General features: G+C 45.4%; 1 protein-coding gene across 11 annotated transcripts in view; it reads right to left on the reverse strand.

Moving 5' to 3' along the window:
- EP400 (E1A binding protein p400) overlaps nt 1-19,000 on the reverse strand; it is a 522,955-nt gene that overhangs the window by 91,484 nt on the left and 412,471 nt on the right. For all 11 annotated transcript variants that reach the window (XM_078667964.1, XM_078667963.1, XM_078667968.1 and 8 more), the window contains 5 exons: nt 7,646-7,702; nt 6,368-6,446; nt 2,839-3,042; nt 1,848-1,893; nt 1,146-1,255 (listed from right to left, as the gene is read on the reverse strand). In XM_078667964.1, coding sequence (XP_078524090.1) covers nt 1,146-1,255; nt 1,848-1,893; nt 2,839-3,042; nt 6,368-6,446; nt 7,646-7,702 — 496 coding nt within the window. The remainder of the gene's footprint in view (nt 1-1,145; nt 1,256-1,847; nt 1,894-2,838; nt 3,043-6,367; nt 6,447-7,645; nt 7,703-19,000) is intronic.

Genomic DNA, 19,000 nt, shown 5'->3' on the forward strand with positions numbered 1-19,000 from the left:
ACCAAGGCACTCATCTGACACCTATAGCTCACATGTCTTCTATGATACCATCCTCCCAATCCTGTGCACTGTTGGAATTCAAAGATTGTCAGAAACCAGAGAGTGCAGACTTTTCAAATTAAATTCTGCACTCACTCTCTGGCACTAGACACCCTCTTTTTCTGAGGTGTGGTGCTGTTGGTCCCTCTCCTAGGTCAGAGACTGTGACTAGGCAGAATCCTCAGTGGATGACAAACAGGCAAGCAGTATTTTTGACAGGAACATTTTCTGTCTACTGCAAAAATGTCACAATTTTTGACATTTTAGGCTGCAAATTTTACTTTTTTTTGCAGCAAAATTTTCCAACCAGGGCTGCAAAATCATGAGTGTGATTTTTGCAGCGGATACTGAAGGGTACCCACCCTTGTCCTTTGTCGTCTGTGTCTCTAATATTTGTCTAGCACCATGTCTAATTGAGATGATCACTATCAAACGGCAAAGCTATGAGATGCTGCTGTACCTCTGGTCAGAATACTGAAATTTGAAGCCATGCTTGACAAAGGAGGACACCAGCGTTCACATGGTCTGCTGTGTCTAGGACACACCAAATACTGGTATTAGAAATATTTCTAACTCCTGGTCAATGTCCTGTGCCTTTTTATGATGAGGATCAGATCGGTGTTGAAACATCTTCACCATCTCTCAGGATGCTTATTATTATGCATTAACAGAGGCAGTGAGCTGGCAATGCACTGCTGCGTTACCGCCCTACCTGCCGTGTCTTTTTTTTTAAATTATATCAGGAAGCAAGGTATCTCCATTCCCTGCAAGAAAGTGTTTTTATTGTCTTTCTTTACAATCAGCAAATCTAGGGGTACTTGTCCCTGGAAGTCTTTGCAGTGTGCTCAACCCTTATATTAATTGGGTCTTCGAAGTTATGCATGAGCACATGAGCAAAGTGTTTAACATGGGTAAATACCAATTGCTCAATTTATTTTTTTGAGAGGTTCAATGAGGACATCTTCCACTTCTATCTATTGAATGGGGACCTGAACCTGTGAAAGAAGGCTGCCAGCTGAAACACACACACAGCAAAGAATTAAAACCAATCTTTTTAGGATTACAGGGTTTTCCGATTACACAAAGAACATTTGTGTCATTCTCACCGTCACTGCGCCGCTCACCACTGGGGACACTAGACGTTTGTTGAGGGGCTGGAAGGTGGCAGATGGAACGCCTGCAACAGTGTTTACAATAACATTTCCACTGACGGTAGCTGTAAAGCAATGAGGAGAAACAAAAGGTTTGAGAAAGGTCTGGGAATTCAGTAATGTCTTGTAGAGTGTCTGTACATTTGCTAGTTCTCTGGCAAATGCACAGATGTTTCTATCATGGACTTCGGGCACCATCTGGGCTCTTAAAATGGCTGTTAAATTGTATTTATAGACTGCTACACACACATCCAGGAAGGCTGCATCAAACAAGCTAGGTCAGTTGAACAAATAGACTATCTCATATACAACACACCTGCTGTTACAAAGATTGTAGACACCAGGCAAATCCAAATAATCTTACTGTATTCATCACAAAACAAATCTGCCATTAGTGCTAGAGCCCGATTAATAATTGCTTTTAAAGCAGCAAATGAAACAGTGTACAAAGATTAGAGCTGATGCCAGTGAAATGGCTTTCTCCATTACAAGATATTGCTTCATTGAACGCTGGACACCTGTTTGGCATCCTAGACAGCTGTTCTAAGGATGGCGCAAGGACGGACCCCATCTCTACTTAAGGCAGATCAATCAGTAAATGATAGTTATAAACATATACGACTAGCTTTCAGAAGCAGTATTGCTCCCCAAACTTACCCGTTGCGATACTGGTCCCTGTGACAGACGGCTTGATGGCCCCGGCCTGTTTAGCAAAAAAATGTTAATCATTAGAATACATCATTAGGAGCCAGTGAAACTGATAACTACCTACTTCTGCTACAGGCAACTGTAAATTGGAAAGCTGTGAAATATAAAAATGCAGCATTTCGATTACCTCTTAGTCAATCAAGTTACACCCTTGTGAATCACTGCCAGAACCCGAGACACGCTGTATCTCAGCCACAGCAGCCTATGACTGCGGATTGGTTTTATACCATCATTCTATTAAGGCTGAACACTCTTTAATCAAGTAAACCACAGAGAAATAATGACAACTACCCTTCATGTGGCTTTCCGCTACAAACAGTACCATGAACAAATAGTTGGACATATTGGTATTTAACAAGGAATCCCATTTGCTGGTTTAAAATACTCCTTTGCTAAGGAGGACAGATGGTCCTGTAAAAAGGAGAGTTTATAGTCTAAGGTTGAGATTCTGATAAAGATTTCAAGCTGAAGAAATTGCTAGTTGCATGTGTCAGTCTTCAGAAAGGGTTTGTTTTCTAAACATCTAATTATATCTGCCACATGGACCATTGTAAGCTTTTATATTTGAGAATGGCTTAGGGTTGAAAAAGCATAATTTTCCCAAGTAAAAGACCATTTGTAAAAAAAATAAGCTCATTTAATCTCACTCACAAAGATGAGCAATGAATGCTGAGACCATAGGTGTGAACCTGTGGTCACACAAATCATAGAATCACACAGTGTCATAAAATAAACCCAACAGGTGCTGATTGTATTATGAAATAAATGGAGTATTCTGGTTCTACCAACACACTCCATTTATACACCATCTAAGTTAGTGCTTCTTGATGGTATCTACTCTGTGTCCCCATAGCTTCCTGACAGTCCTGAGCTTCTCTGATCACATGCTGTTGCTTTCCACCTTTAGTTGCATTTCCATCTTTCATGAACATCTACTCACCAGCAGTGCTGTACTTGCCACGGTAGTCACTGCTGTCGGGACCTTTGCTTGCGGCTGTTGGACCACCTGTGGTTGAACCTGAGGCTGTGGCTGGACCTGAGCTTGCTGGACGGTTGCCTGGGGAGTTTGTTGTGGCTGCCCATTTTGCTGAGGCTGTGGGGGAGTACCAGTCTGTTGCTGTGCCCTCGTCTGCTCAGCCAGAGCCTTTGGGGAGAAAAAGACAAATTAAAAGCTTTCCTACCAGTTTTGCTGATGTCAATTGTAGGAAGCTGGCTCTGTATATACTATAGCAAAGTTACTTTATAGATTACTGTGCACGTTACTTCTTGGATTAATTTGTAAGTTACTTTTGCTAATCAGTGTGATATGCCTAGATATCACACTGAGACATTTCCTAGACAAAAGGTAAGTAATTAATTTTTTACACAAATGCAGTTTTTCAAGGTTTCATACAAACCTACTCCACACTTAGAAGAATTTTAAAAGAAAAGCAGTCAATGTGATCCTATGGGAGGAAATTAAGTTACGGGTGCAGAGTGCTGAGGCCCAATGTTAAACAATAAGGGATAGGGGGCCTCCGGTTGGTGGCTGCTCACGAGCACACCACAAGGTTGTGGGAGCAAAGCTCCTGGTGTTAGGCTCAGAAAAAAGGGGGATCCATTTTAGAACACAAAGTGCACTCTCAGCAGCACAGGGGCGGCAGGGTGCAGGGTGCTGGTTTGGTGTTGGGTGACCTGTTGATTTCAATGGGGACTCTCCAGTTGCAACAAACACTGCAGGATCAGTGACTAAGATCTTCTGGAGTCGGCCTCCAGTTGGAGAGGTACGTTGAGATGCCTGGGAATGCTGGGACACAGTTGGTTGGGACACCCACGGCCATGGGACGTCGGGTGCAGGAGTGTCTTTAGGCGTCGGGTTTTTCTTACCGGCTCCAGTCATGGTCGGCAGGATCCTCCAGAAAGGGACTGCAGGCGTCGGTTGGAGACTTGAGGCAGGTCAGGGATCACCAGATCCCAAGTCAGGATCGCCGGGGAGACCTCCTCGTGGTGTTGGGCCACTCGAACTAGGGCAATGGGTGTCAGGTGCAAAGTCGTGTAGACTTGCGGATTTGGCTGGAGCCAGAGTTTGTGGGTGAGCAAATCCGGAGCTCACGGGAGACAAACTCTTGGTTTGGGAGGGAAGGGCCTCCGGGTTCTTTGGGGCTACTGGCTGCAAGACATACCGGGATTATGCTGGAGCCGGTCACGGTTGGGACAGGCCGGTAGGGCTGGGGGCAAGGCAGTTGCTGTCCTCCTTCTTCAGCATGGCTCTTCGGTCCTTCTTTCTTCTTGTCTGCAGAGGCAAGGTTCGGGGTTGCCCCAAAGTGCTAGATTTAAGAGTGTTATAGGTAGGTACAGGTCGGGACCAATGGGTCCCTTCCTTGGGGTGCGAACACCATCAATTATGCCACCCTCCAGTGGGAGGGGGGCATAAGCCTCACTCTGGTTGGCTGGGTCCCCCATCTGCAATATGTCGGGGACTGAGAGTTGTGCTTCACCTTGCCTCTCCCACCTGAGCGGTGTGGTTTGCAAAGGTGGGCAGACCTCTCCTCCTAACTTGGTTTTCCCACTGATTCTCTCGCCCAAAGTGGGGGGTCAAAACCAGTGGGGGCCAGTTGCTAGGAGCAGCTCACAAAGGGGGCAAGCCTTTGACGCTTCCCTTTCATGAACCCTGACTATTTTCCTCTCCTCCACCAGCAATCCTTTCAGAACACTGATTCTGGAACTTTGGTGTGGTTTTTACAGGCCACACATTTGGCAATCATCATACAGGCACTCACGAAAGCTTTGTATCAACTGTGCAAAACTAATCACAGGATGAGTCCATTGTTGCATTTTGCGGTCTAAGAAGTAAACAGTCTACCCCCTCAATACTTTTAAACAGAATGAAAAAGCAGTGTATTGTTGATGTTTTGGTTGGGAACTCTTTTTGTTTGTAGAAGATAGGTAGAGACTGGGCAGTAAAAGACGTTGGCTCTTTGCCATATCACTCAGATAGAAGTGGATGAAAGTCTTTCCATCTAACATTGCACCTTTGGTGCTATCATATAGCTCACATTAGGCAAACGAACATTAATATTTTGGCATTACTGGTGGAATATAGTGCAGGCATACAGATGGGCAGATGTGCTTTGAACAATAATTACAACTTCCTGTAGCAGCTCAAGCAGTTGGTGATGGAAGACATGCAGCTGCTGCCTTTAGAGTTGTCCGACCACTCCCTACATTAAATGAACAGAATAACATGTTACATGTTCCCAGGCTGCTGCTGTAATAGGACAGCCTTCCTTCCCTTCGTACCAACCATGGTTTTCATCCACTGCTCATTAGGTGGGGAATTTATACATTAGGCGGAATAAGGCTTCTGACCAGATGAGCTGCCCAAATACATGAAAGACAATTACATCTCATTTTACACCCAGGGTAAAGGGGGGGGAGGGCAGAGGGGGAGAATGATTAATATTTCTTACTGGGTCTGAATGACCGAATATTTCCAAGGTAAGGAATGAATATACATTTTGCCTGTGCTGAGAGCTGTTGAGTAGGAGGTATTGCCCAAGTTGGGTAACAAGAATAGCTCATAACCCCCTGCCCCCACCTCCTTCCTAAAAAAGCATGTGCACGGTTGGTGTTGTCAAGTCATAGAGGCAATGGCCGGCATCTAGAATTAGTTGGCAGCAAGTGACGAATCGCAAAGCACTTGAGGAGATTATTATACATTGTTTGGGATCAGAATATTTCTCATCGCTGACATCTCTCAATATTCAATATGGTCTATGCACTCAAGAGATTTTCTGCTTTGGGATCTAAGATTCTTTGCTTGGTACAAACGTTGTCAGTCTGGTTGGTTTACCATACGGCAATGGCTTGGGTTAGCACTAGCATCAGAGGTTATTACCTCCTGCAATCAGTTTGTCTTTTCTCATCGTATTAAGGCAGCCATCTAACACCATTTTGGTATTTTGGTCAGTTAAACAGTTTTTTTTACAGTGACAGTATGGCACACAGTCACGTCTTACACTAATCCCAAATTCAGAAAGCTTTACACAAGAAGCACCTCAACTTTAACGGCCATTTAAAATTTATTTTCTTTGTACTGATCAGTACAAAGAATAGCAGCAAAGAAGATACAATTCCCAGTAAAACAATTTTATTGACAAGAAACATAAGAAAAGAAAAATAAAGTTAAAATGGTCCCACGGACAAGGACCAAAAACAAAGTACATTGTGCCCCAGAAAGGTCCAACTTTCTAAAAAAAACAAGTAATCACATCTGTCTCAGCCTGCAAACATGAAAGATACTGCAGTCCCCTGATCCTGCTAAGTTTCAAGTAGAGAACTTGGGCAGGGTTTACATTAAAAGTCCCCCATATGACAATGTGGGTCTGAATAAATGTAGTAAAGCTTCAACAAAACATGTCCAACTTGAATCTAAACAGAAGCTTCACCAAACACAAAGCCTGTTTGTGAGACCAAGGAGGAAAACCCACCTTCTTCTCCTTGGCGATCCGCTCAGCACGGAGAGAGGCCACCTGGATTGGGGGAAGTGGCTTCTCGTACGTGATCCCGCTACAAGATAAAGTAGAAAATGGTGTCAGAAAAGATCTTCCAATGGCTGCAGACCAGACAGTAGGGGAAATCTGCATTTTCTAATAGAAGTCCACCACGCTCTAATTCCCAGAGTCCACGACCCTAGACAGAAAACATAATATTTCCATATTGACATAAGGGTCAGAATGCACATGCTCTGGGTATTTCCTGCCGCTTGGAGACCGAATGGCCTACTTCTCTGTGTTTCACCCCAAAGTAATCTTCCCCTGCCTATCCCACACACACACATCATGTTTGTCCTTCCAGGTCTTCTTTACTTCACATAAAGGGCATTTATGAAAGAGAACCCACATGGTGAAGCTAGAAACAAAATTGATCAGAAATATTCCAGGATTAAAAAAAAGGAAAAAGTTTAGAAAAAGGCATTATAAAATACTGAGCGAAGCAAAAACCACCACAAAGAAATTAAAGTTTTGAGCCAACATCAGCCTTAAAAATGCTGTAATGTTAGTGGAGCCTTCTCAAGAGACCCATATAAACTAAGACCCTACACTACATGATGGGCAGGCTCGCTGCCTCAGAATTTCCTAAAGGTGCATTGTCAAATTAGCACTGTGTTTGTCCAGCCTATTAGAAGGGAGCGAGCATCTCCAGTTACACCTTGTCCCAGACAAGCATACTCAGCCTGGTGTCTAAGCCTGCGCCTTTGCACTGCATTTACTCAGACATTTATACAATGAGTCACAACCAATCTGAAGTTCTGTCTTTTCTTGCAGATCCACTGACCGTACACTTTAGACTTGGCTTTAGTCATGATACCTTGTGATGACCACCTAAAAGTAGGCAGAGGTCACAAATAAAGTTGTGAACCCTTAACAGTGCTCAATATATTTAAATAAGGAGTATATAGGCAATTGTAAAGAAGAGAGAGATCCCTGGATCTCAGGCAACAGCCACACGGACAGCAGGGCAGCACCATTATTCTGAATTCCAAGTGCTTGGGGACAGGAAACATACTGGAGAGGCTCCATTAACAACTCACGTTGATCCCTTTGTTTCAATATCTCTCTAATAATTATGTAGCACCTTTACCACGAAACTCTAGTTACACAGGTTGCTTATCGTTAGGTAACACTCAAGTTAGTAGTCTCATTTAGCTGTCCAATGTAAAAAAATTCACGTATAAATACAGATAAAATAGAAGCATAATACCACACCTTTCGGCCAGCACGGAAGCATGTTTAGGATTCTTCTGGAATGGATTCATGCCCAGCCTGAAAACAATAGCAAAATGACAGATATTTAGTTCATTCTTTTAAATAACTCAAACGCAAGCTGACCAAAGCAATAATAATAGTTGAACTTGTACCAAGAACAAGAAAACTGAGATTAAAACGATAACTGCTTCCGTGCAGGGCTATGCCTATGGATAAACCTACGTCATAAAAACTTAAAAAGCAAAGTTGCTTAATGCTGTTTTCTCAAAAAACATGTTTCTTTGTAAAAGAAGAGAGACCTCACAAAGTAATAATCTTACTATTCTGTATCAGGTCCAGTTAGGTTACTTTAATTTAAACCTTAGCTCAGTCCTGGGTAGCTGTGGCAGAGAGCAGCCAGGCTTAACTCAAAGGAAACAAGTGAAAAGCATTTATCAGTACCAAAACAATGAATAATTCGAAAACACAATGAAAATACCACTCTAATTTCTAAAAAATAGTGAACATTTTACTGAACAAATAGACACCAAAAAGACAAAAATTAGATAAGGGGAATTGTAGATATGATTTTTAGTAATTTCAGAGTTTCCTCGCGCCAAAAAGAGCAAACAGCCAAACTTGGATATCTGGTTACGCTGGAGTGGGCAAAACTCAAAAGTGAAGGCGGACCACGATGGAACATGGGTCAGCTACAGGAACCTTCTGACACAAGTCTTTTTTTCTGGTGGAATTTCTTGGCGGAGGGGCGGGGAGCCGTATGGATCCAACAGAGGGAGTGATAACAGCAGGGTGCTGCTTGGTATTGATCCCGAAGAAATCCTCCATGTTTGGAATGAGAATGTTTTCTAGAAGTTGAGCTGCTTTCAGTAGGGCAAGCAAGCTAGCTAATTCCGACTGGCAATGAGACGACTGCGGATGGTAGCCTCTGGTTCTGAAAAAAAAAGTTTAGAAAACGTTTGAAAGTGTCCTTTTTTACAATCTTGAGGTCGAGAGAGTACACTTACAACAGCCAAGAGACCAGGACGTTTCGGGCGCTACTTTGTAAGTTAAGACTCAATCTTGCAGAAGCCCCCACTAGGCTCCAAGGCAAATCCTTTTGGAACTGGTCAGCTGGGCTAGCCTTTGGAGTCAACTCTTCTGTTCCGGGTTCAGGTGAGAGCAGCTCCAGCTCTGGGGAATCTCTCCACAGGTAAAACAGTAGGCTCAGTCTTTCGTCTGAGTTCCAGTCCTTTGGTTCAGCAAGTGCAGTCCTTCTTCTGGTTTCCACAGGTCCAGCGGTGCTATGAGGAAGGTATCCTTGGGTGCTACTTCTATGTCCACTTTTTATGCCTAGTATTAATTTGCTGGTTGGTTGGGGTGACACCCTAACTGTAGGAAGCTGGCTCTTTACATGATATAGCAAAATGATCTATATAATCTAAAGAGTCCAGGGATTCCTTACTATATGACAGGGGCTTGCTATGTCATCCCAAGGTACTCTGTTAGAGGGTAGTGTTGTCGAGCAGCATTAGGCTTAACACTGAGGAGTGCACTACTCGAGAAGGAGATCCACACCAATTTCTAAAATAGTGCGTATCTTTATATATGTTTAGGCATCAGAAGAAAATCATTCAGGTAAGTATATTTTTAAAAGAGAAATACTTTTTGGTTCAAAAAGTGGACACAGTGCAATTTCGGAGTTCTGCAATGTCAACCTACGGGAGGAAAATCATATGAGGTTTACTAGTTCTTGCCTGCGACTTACGGGACCCTCTTCCAGGAGTTATGGGGAGTGTTGAGCAACGTCCAAGGTAGCACCAGCAGAACACCACCAGCTGCACTAGGGCGGCCGGGTGCAGAGGTGTGAAATAGCATTAAGTGCCCAATGTTATCCTATAGAGATCAATCACTGTACAAAGAGGCTGCAGGGGTGGACTGAAAGGCCAGTCTTTGGGGTGTCAGGTTTCTCCATCGAGCAGTACTCACGGTTTAGGGGGCATGCCAATAGAGGCTGCAGGTGAGGTCAGGGAGTTCACAAGTAGCCACTCCACCGTGGACTCAGTACTTTGAGGGCTTGGGGACCACGCGGACACTGTTGGCCCACTTTGACATGGGCTGCTGTGCGGTGGTGCTTGGCGGCATCGTGTTTTGGCAGGGTCGGAGTCCTCTTGGTGCTTTTGCTGTCTGCAGGATGCAGGGGACAGTTCTGCTGTCCCTTGGGAGGTCTTGATTCCTGGGCGAAGGGCTAGCAGATCTCCCAGGTTTTGGGAACTGAGCAGCTGCAGGGCAAGTGGACTTTTGGTGCACTAAGTGAAGTCAGCAGGCAGGCTGACAGGATTGGCGCCAAGTCAGTTGCCGGGCGTTCTGTTCTTGTTGTGCGACTCTTCTTGTCAGTCTTGTTTCTTCAGGTCATCAGGATCTGCCTTCTGGTGCCTGGGACTCCCCTAAATACTGAATTTTCGGGCATTAGGGGAGTGTAGGGTAGTAGCCAATGGGAGACAGACCTTTGGGGTCACTAAGCCCCCTTTATGCGCACTGCCTGTTGGAAATGGGCATATCCCTGTCCCAGAATTCCCAAGTATTCCATGACAAAGATGGGGTCTTCAGAAAAATTGAGTACACCACAGTTTAACCCACCATAGGGGTGGTACTAGCCTGAGGGGGGCACGCCTACCTGATTAGCTAATTTTCCTGCATCTCCAGCTGCTAAGGGGATTCTGGACAAAGGGGGTCGGCTTCCTCTCCAGTCAGGGAACCAAGACTGGCATCTCAAAGGCAGCAGCTCTTTGAAGCTTGCTAGCCTAGTGAGGCTAATCAGCAGGTCATCCTGTTGGAGGGGGCGCAAAACCCTCTTCCTGGACAGGCTTTTGTTCAGGGTTTCCTGAGAGAAAAAGGCTCTCACCCTAGGAGGTCAGAACAGTGCCTTAAGTGGCAGGCTGGCAGAAACCAGCCAAGGGGCACACCAGAGGCTGGTAGGTATTCAGGGGGCACCTCTAAGGTGCCTTCTGGGTGCATGTATTGGTAAATCCATCACCGGAATCAGTGTGGTTTATCAATACGAGACGTTAGATACCAAGCATCCCTATCTTCACTGAAGTCATCATGTAGCTGGGGAACTCTATTTTACCAGAGTCCAGCACATGTTTTAAAATGGCTCCCTTGGTCTCTTGTACGGGCAGCAATAGGATTGACCAGCACAGGGGGATATCCACTCATGCAGGTATGCCCTCACATGTAATATTCAGCACACTGCCTTAGGGTTGTCAGGCCTGCTGTAGGGGTGACTCACAAATATCACATGCAATGTTAGGGGACATGGCACACAGAGATGTGTGACATGTGTTTTCACTTTTGTCTGCACCTACACACACAGCCTACAATGGCAGCTTTGCATGTGCTTGGGGCGGAGTCCCTTAGGGCGGCACAATTCTTGCTGCTGCCCTTATGGACTCTCTTTAGTATCTCAGGGCCTAGGTACCAGGGTTACCATTTACAAGGGACTTACAGAGGGTGCTAAAGGTTTTGCCAACTGGGGAACAATTGCCCAGTTTTGGGAAAGAACTCTGGCACTGGGGACCTGGTTAGCAGGAACCCAGTGCACTTCCCGTACAAATCACATCAGTTACCAGGCAAGTGAGGGTGACCATGTCGAAAATGGCTTCTTTCCTACACTAACCAATAGGAAAAACATTTCCAGGTGCAATCCTACACACTTTGACATAATTACCTGGGGGTTTAGCCCTGAACAATCCCACAGTGCCCTGTTCTGCCAAAAATCAACACAGTGGAATCTTTCTTCCCTTGGCCTGAGTTCTGGCCACACCCGTTAGGTATGTCTAAAGAAACGCGGAACACCAAAAATGGCAACTTTCTAATCATAATCTTAAATCGCACTTTATCATCAGTTTGGATTGCATGATTAATTTGAGTAGGGGGCTCATGGTTTTAGCTATTCCCAAACTGAAGTTATACATTATAAAGTGCTATAATGCAACCAAGTACTTTTCTAAGGGAGAGACAGTCTTTCCATAGGCCCTGTTGCACTGGACTTCAAACATCAGAAAGACTCCTGGTTCCTATTTCAGATTTGCTTTTTAGTACCATTTCATCATTACAATATTCTCCATATGTCTAAATTGATTTTGAATTTCATAAGTTTAACATTTTGTTTGGTGCTGTTGTTCATAGTAAATACAGTTTCTACGAGGGAAGCCTGTGTGCTTGGGCTAAGCTGCCAAAGTTAAGCCCAGGATTTCTCGATTTGTGCGGGCTCTACCAGAACTCACAATGACGACGGGTCAGATCTCACCCAAGTTAGCAATCCCTTTCATCAACACTAGCAAATAAACGTCCTACTTTGAGAAAATGTGGTACTGACTGGACATTGAGTTTATTAAAAGTTCTTTACTGTGTCTCAGTTTCGATCCTTGGCCTGCAATGGCTTTTGCTAAAAGAAATAGAAATATAATTTCTAACACCTATCAGCACTTAGTAAGCCTTGGCTACTTAACTTTAATACTCTAGGAGAGCCAACAGCGTAGTGGAAGCAATTTGCAAACACTATAGAAGACGACCCAAAGAATTGTGGTGAGACACACCCAGAGCACAGTTCCACAGGAGAATATATTAAAATTTTAAATAAATACAAATATTGAAAATCTAGTGCCTGTCACTTAACTGATATAAAACCTGTCTGATTTGCATCTGTGTATTTTTATTTTATTTTTATTTATTTTTTACACTTATAAAGCGCGCTATTGCCAATCGGCGTCCTGGCGCTGAAGTGATAATTCCAGAGAAGCGAGAATCAAAGTACTTATTGGGAGAATAGCCATGTTTTTAGCTCCTTCCTGAATGCCAGGAGATTTGTATTGAGTTTGAGGGAGAGAGGAAGGGAGTTCCACGCCATCGCAGCTCCCCTGACAAAGCTCCTTCCGCCCCAGCGTGCCCTCCTGATCCGGGTGGTTTTGACCAGCCCCAGACTGGCCGACCTCAGTTGTCTGCCTGGTCTATACCACTGAAAAAGATCTTGAAGGAACACTGGGCCAAGGCCATGCAGTGCCTTAAAGACAATGCAGAGGGCCTTGAACCTGATTCGCTTCCGTACCGGAAGCCAGTGAAGTTTAACCAATTCCTTGGAGACTGAGGAAAATCTGTGCAAGCCCCCAATCAAGCGGGCGGCCGCATTTTGTAAAACTTGAAGCTTGTTAAGCACTCCCTGTTGTGCCTCAAGAAAAAGGCTATTACAATAGTCGATGCGAGATAGAACGAGGGCTGTCACCACCGACTTTCTACTGCCCTCAGGAAGGTAGGGTAGAACCTTTCTGATAATTCTCAGAATGTAATGTACTGAGGAACTCATCGCATTGACTTGGGGTTTAAAGGTGAGAAGGTTATCAATGACAACCCCCAAATTCTTCACCTTTGTTACAGGGATGGGAGGAGACCCCATATCAGTGGGCCACCAGTTAGGGCTCCAAAGATTAGTGCTTGGGCCAAAAATGATCACCTCTGTCTTTGATGAATTCAATTTTAAACAACTTTTTGCCATCCAGGAGCTAATTGCAGACATACAATCCTGGAATCTGCCTGCCACCTCCGTCTCAGTCCCCGGGAGCACCGAGACCACAATCTGGGTGTCATCGGCGTATGATGTTAACTCGAACCCGAAGGATCTGATTACTGGGGCAAGGGCGGCAACGTAGATGTTGAATAAAGTGGGGCTTAGGGAGGATCCCTGCGGGACCCCCCCCGGGAGCTCGAAAGGTCTTGATTCATACTCCCCCATGGCCACCACTTGTACCCGCTCCGTTAAAAATGCCTCCAGGAGCTTAAGTGCTTGGCCTCGAACCCCGCAGCCCTCCAGCCGATCTAATAACAATGCATGGTGGACAGTATCGAAGGCTGCTGACAGGTCTAAAAGAATCAGCACTGCCTGGCCCCCTTCGTCAAGCACCTTCCGGATCTCCTCTGTGGATTTGATAAGAGCGGTCTCGGTGCTGTGACCCTCTCTGAAACCATGTTGTGCTGAGTCAAGACCTTTAGAATTGCGCAAAAAGGAGCAGAGTTGGGAGTTCATAATTTTCTCAACCAATTTAGCAGGCAGTGGCAACCTGGATATTGGTCTGTAACTATTGGGGTCCGAAATGTCAAGGGAGGGTTTTTTAAGGAGCGGGCTAATTGAGGCCCGTTTCCAACTCTTAGGGAAGTTACCTTTCTCAAACATCAAATTGAAAATCCCTGCCAGTTGGTTCGCGATAGGAGCAGCCGCCAGTTTTGCAATGGAGGTGGGGCAAGGATCGTAAGGTGAACCTGATTTGGTGGCTAGCAACAGTTTTGCTACTTCCTCTGCCTCCACAGGGTTAAAGGTCAAGAGAGTAGCCCCCGTAAATCCCGCATGGGAATTCCCATGAGGGGTTTCAAGGAGGCTCTGGGCCACCTGAGGTTCAAGAGAGGTGAATATTACCTGAACTTTATTCTGAAAGAACTTTGCTAAGGACTCACAGAGTTCTGGGTTGGGCGGGACCGTCACCGCCTTCGGAGAGGCAAGACTGGTGACGGTATCAAAGAGTTCTTTTGTTGAGTTCTTAGCCTTCTCAATGCGGTCCGTAAAGTATACCCTCTTCGCTTGCCTGATCTCATCTTTATAGACCCTTTGGCCGGCTCTAAGCCTTTCCTTATCATACTCGGAATAGGTGGACCTCCAGCTCCGTTCTAGTTTTTTACATGCTAATTTAGCTTCTCTAAGGACGTCCGAGTACCAGGGGGCTGATGGCGCCGACCTAGCGGGTCGACATCGTTTGGGGGGGGCCAGCTTAAGGCAGGCGTGATCAATCCAGTCTGTGTACTCAGAAGTAGCTGTATTTACGTCTGTCGGTCGGGCCGGGCCAGAGGCCAGGAGCAACTCCTCCAAGTATGTTCCTTTGATGTTTTTCCAAGGCCTACACATACTGCTAGTATGACCCTCATCTGTCACTGTTTTAGCCTGAGGAATAAGGATGGCGAACCGCACCACCCCATGGTCTGTCCAGGGTAGAGGTTCGGCTATTTGAAACCTGAAATCAGAACTGTTGGTAAAGATTCCATCTAAAGTGTGGCCTGCCTGATGGGTTGGACCTACTACCGACTGGATCAGGCCCACTACAGACATAATGTCTAATAAGGCCAAGGTATCAGAGTCAGCGGGATCTTCCAGATGGAAGTTAAAATCCCCCAGCACAGTGAAGGAGTCAGCCCCAACCGCCTCCTCTAAAATACTGCCCACTGTATCAAGAAAGCGGGACTTCGCCCCAGGGGGTCTGTAAAGCAGACATCCCTTGAAGGAGTAGTGGTTGGAAAGATCCAGCTTAAAACCCAGGGCCTCACACGCCCCGGAGGAAGTAGGAAAAAAATGCCCTTGGATGGATGAGTGGTAAATAATAGCCACCCCTCCACCCCTCTTTTTTGGTCTATCCAAGACGAAATTAAGGAAATTAGGCGGTGTTGCTTTTACCAGGTCAGGACCTGAAGCTGCGTCCGTCCAAGTCTCCGTGACAAAGGCAATTTGTGCGTTTGAGTCGAGAATCATATCGGCGCATTCCATGCTGTGCTTTACCAGGGACCTAGCGTTAATTAATATACAGTTAATGGTAATTTCTCCTCGTCTATTCGTCTGCCTGGGAGTCTGAGAGAGGGCTCTGATTCTATCCCCAGTAATGGGAGGGAACATAGCTTTACAAGAGGTACAGCAGTGTAACCCCACCTGTAGCTCTTTATCCGGGGCCATCCTCTGACATCCACTCATCAGGTTGTTCCCCCCTAATTCCCAGAGCTGCTTATGATCATAGCACAATCTCTTGCTGGGGTCTGGAGGAAAATTGCCAGGGGTTATGGCGCTGGGCGCGGGTCCGGCGCGGACGGGCCCGCCTTTGGCCCGCCTTCGGCGCGCCCGCTGCGCCCGCCCGATGCGCGGGCGAGATCTCATGATCATTTTATGGGGCGTGAGGAGGGCGTGAGGCTGCGAGAACTAGTCCGCAGACCTTCCCCTCCCTCCAAGATGGCTGTTTCTGTGCCCCCTTCCGCGTCAGCGTCCAATCGGCTGTGCGGAGGGTCGGCAGATGACAACAGGACAGTCCGAGGACCCGAGGCCCCCCGCCTGCGTTTGTGAAAAGATTGAAGTGGTAGGTGCACAATTAAAAATCGTGTCGGTAATTCAACAAATTAGCAACAGTTTTTAAAAATCGGTAAATCACAATTAGCAGCAGTTTTTAAAAACAAAATAAATCAGCAAAACACAAGTGCAAGCGTCCAAATCCAGAGTTTAAAACATTGGCTCAAGCTCCGGCCCTAAGCCCCCGGCTTTCCGCCTCAGGGGAATATCAACCCTGAGGCGGTGTACAGAAGGAGCCAGCAGCCGTTGGTTTCCCTGTGTAGCATATATAAAAAAAATCTTTCCACTTACCTGTACATAAAGCACTATTCCTATTTCTTTGAAAATCTAGCATTGACTGGACAATGAGTTTGAGTGTTCTTTACCATGGCACCAAGTATCGACCCCCCCACAGTCCCCAAGAGTATGTATTGACTTCTAGACTTTGGTACCCACCAAGACTTAACAGCCTAAAGAGAGTAACTTAATTCATCAGTTGGAGGACAATATCACTGGTGAAACTGCGCCAGGCCCCGTTTGGTGGGGGGAGGCTGCTTTGGGGTGGAGCCACATGACAAATGGGGGCTACTGGGTCACAACCATGTTGGTTGGGGTAGTTTCCCCCTGGTGTTATGGGCCCATCCTACTACAGCCCTGCAAACCTGATCAAGTACGCCCTACCTGCCCTCAACTCTCAAGATAACGAAGGTGAGCAGTCAATGGATTCTCAGGAAGGTACAATGGGGGGTAAAGACTCAGAACTCAGTCATACAATGGACAGTAAGCCCAGTGTTCATCTTAGTAAAAAGCAAAGTTTTAAAATTTCACAGTAAATTAGACTACTACACACAGTAATGGAAATTCCGGTATAGGGTTCAATTAATATACAACTTAGGGGCTCCAGCTAAATTCTACAGTTGGAATGCCAACTTCAGAGCTCTAGCAGCAATAAAAAGGCCACCAGGTCAGAAGCAGAGTAGGTTCTGGACATCAGAATAGTCATTGACAGGCATCGTCATCATCATGCATGCAAGGTTTGTGTGCTAGCTTGGCCAACAAGCATGAGACCCACGTCTGGGTATACCTGCTCACTTGGAGTGACAAATGCAAAAAGGAAAAAAGATGGACGGAATGCTGAAAAGTGTTAAGCACTCACCCCCAGTCAGAGATCTGATAGCAGTTTCTAGTGTTAGAGGTCAAGATTACCAACAGGTCAAATGGAACACTGGGAGGGCCACCAAAAAATATATCACTTTGGAACAATAACAATGAAGGGAGTCAGATTTGCATTCCAAAGGCGGCAGCTCATAGAAGCTTTCCGGCCTAGGGAGGCTAATCAGCAGGTCATCCTGTGGCAGGGGGTGTTACACCCTCTTCCCGGACAGGCTTTTGTTTTTTGTGGGGAAGGGTTTGGCCTCCAATGTATTCAGTCTTGCTCCTAAGATTTCCTTTTCCCTCTCTAGTTATAGGTGTGTTTTTTTCTATATGCAGCTTGTGCACAACTGTTTTTATGCTCCTTTGCCACTGAGTGAACAAGCCTTCACTTTTACAAGCCACTCATCTAGAAAAGGATATACAGGTATTCCCTACCTTCTCAGGAGGTACGCTGATACATTAGCCAAACATTTTCTAACTTGAATTGATAGTCTACCAGGTTCACCACAAAACAAACAAATCTTTTGTGCTTCCTGTTCAAGGGGAACATGTAGATAGGCATCCCAAAGATCTATTGTCATTAAACAGTCCTTTTCCTGCAGCTGCAGAATGACCTCTTTAAGTTTTATCAACTTGTAATTTTGTATTTTTATGAATTTGTATAAAAAGATGGTCCAAAATAAGTCTAAGTGTATTACCGGCTTTTGTTCCAGGAAATCTACAGAGTAGATTTCCTGAATGATCTCCAATGTTGGCATCTTTTCTTTGATTGTTTATGCAGTAGCTCCTCTATGTCCTGCTTTAGATGTAGTACCTCTGCTCTTGTGTATGATCTTTTCCTTGGTTTAAGCCTGGAGGCAATTTCAAGAGCTCAATACAGAAGCCATGCTGGATGACGTTCAGTATCCATTTGTCAGAGGTGATGGCTCTCCACTCCTAGAGGAAACTAACTATTATGCCCACCACTGATATTGTGCAGTCAGGCAGTTATTGTGGTAAGTAATTTGTTGACAGCGCTTGCCCCTCTCAGGGACTGGACCTGTCTCCGGGTTCTACCTAAAAAGAGCTGTTGAGGGATTATGGTACACTGTCACAGCTGCAGTGTAGATTACTTTGTCCCAATTTGCTGGTATGATATTTGCCAGGTAGATATATGTAAACCTCTCCTTTACAATGGTCTTATCATTGTAGTAACTCCTCTCATTGTGTGCCCACAGAACTGCAGGGTCTCCATAGTTTATCCTGTCTTATCTTTCTTAACCTGTTGGAGTGTCTCATCCACAGCTACTCCAAACAGATGGCCTACCCTTTTGCTCTCCATTTCAGGTGGTGGTCCCATTGATGTGAGAATGTTGACGCTCTTTTTGGTGGTGGCTACGGGAAGAGACCAGGATTGATACAACTTTTAAACAAATTCATAAGATGTACTTCCCAAATAGTAGAGGGATCGAAGGTGTGGGGTCAAAACAAAAGGTTCTGCAGACCCAAGTGGGCAAAACAACCCTCTCTGTGGACTTGCTTGTCAAGGCAGTAGTGCTTGGCAAACATGCACAGATGTACATGTAGCCGACTGACAGATGTGTATGAGAGTAACACCTCTACACCACTGTTGAGGCATCATTGACTCTGGTAAAAGGATCTCTTATGCCCTCAGAGGGTTTCTTTTTGACCAGGTTATAGCATGTTATAGCATGTCTCTATACACTGGACGATGCCCCTAGACAGAGACTGTTTGTGCTCTGCCTTCTTCTTAACACAAGCAAAGTCCATGAAAAACTGGCAATCACCTCTGTATTATTTCATGTACTTGGTGTGAAGGATCAGATCTCTTTTTAGATCAGTGAAGCCTCTGCCTCTCCTCTTTTAAGGGGTGTGGCAGAGCGAAAAAAGCAGGAAGGGTAATGGACTGCCCCACATGGAAGTGGATTATAATCGTTGGAAAAAAGGAGCCTGGGTTCTCTGTTCCAATTTGTCAGGAAAAGGAGGCATATGGAGGTTGGACTGCAGCTCACCGAAAGGGCGTTGAAGTGACTGAAACAGCATGGGCTCAAAAAACATACAAATCATAAACTTAAGGACCAAGCTAAAACCCC

The sequence above is a fragment of the Lissotriton helveticus genome, chromosome 11 (genome assembly GCF_964261635.1).
Source record: "Lissotriton helveticus chromosome 11, aLisHel1.1, whole genome shotgun sequence".
NCBI lineage: Eukaryota > Metazoa > Chordata > Amphibia > Caudata > Salamandridae > Lissotriton > Lissotriton helveticus.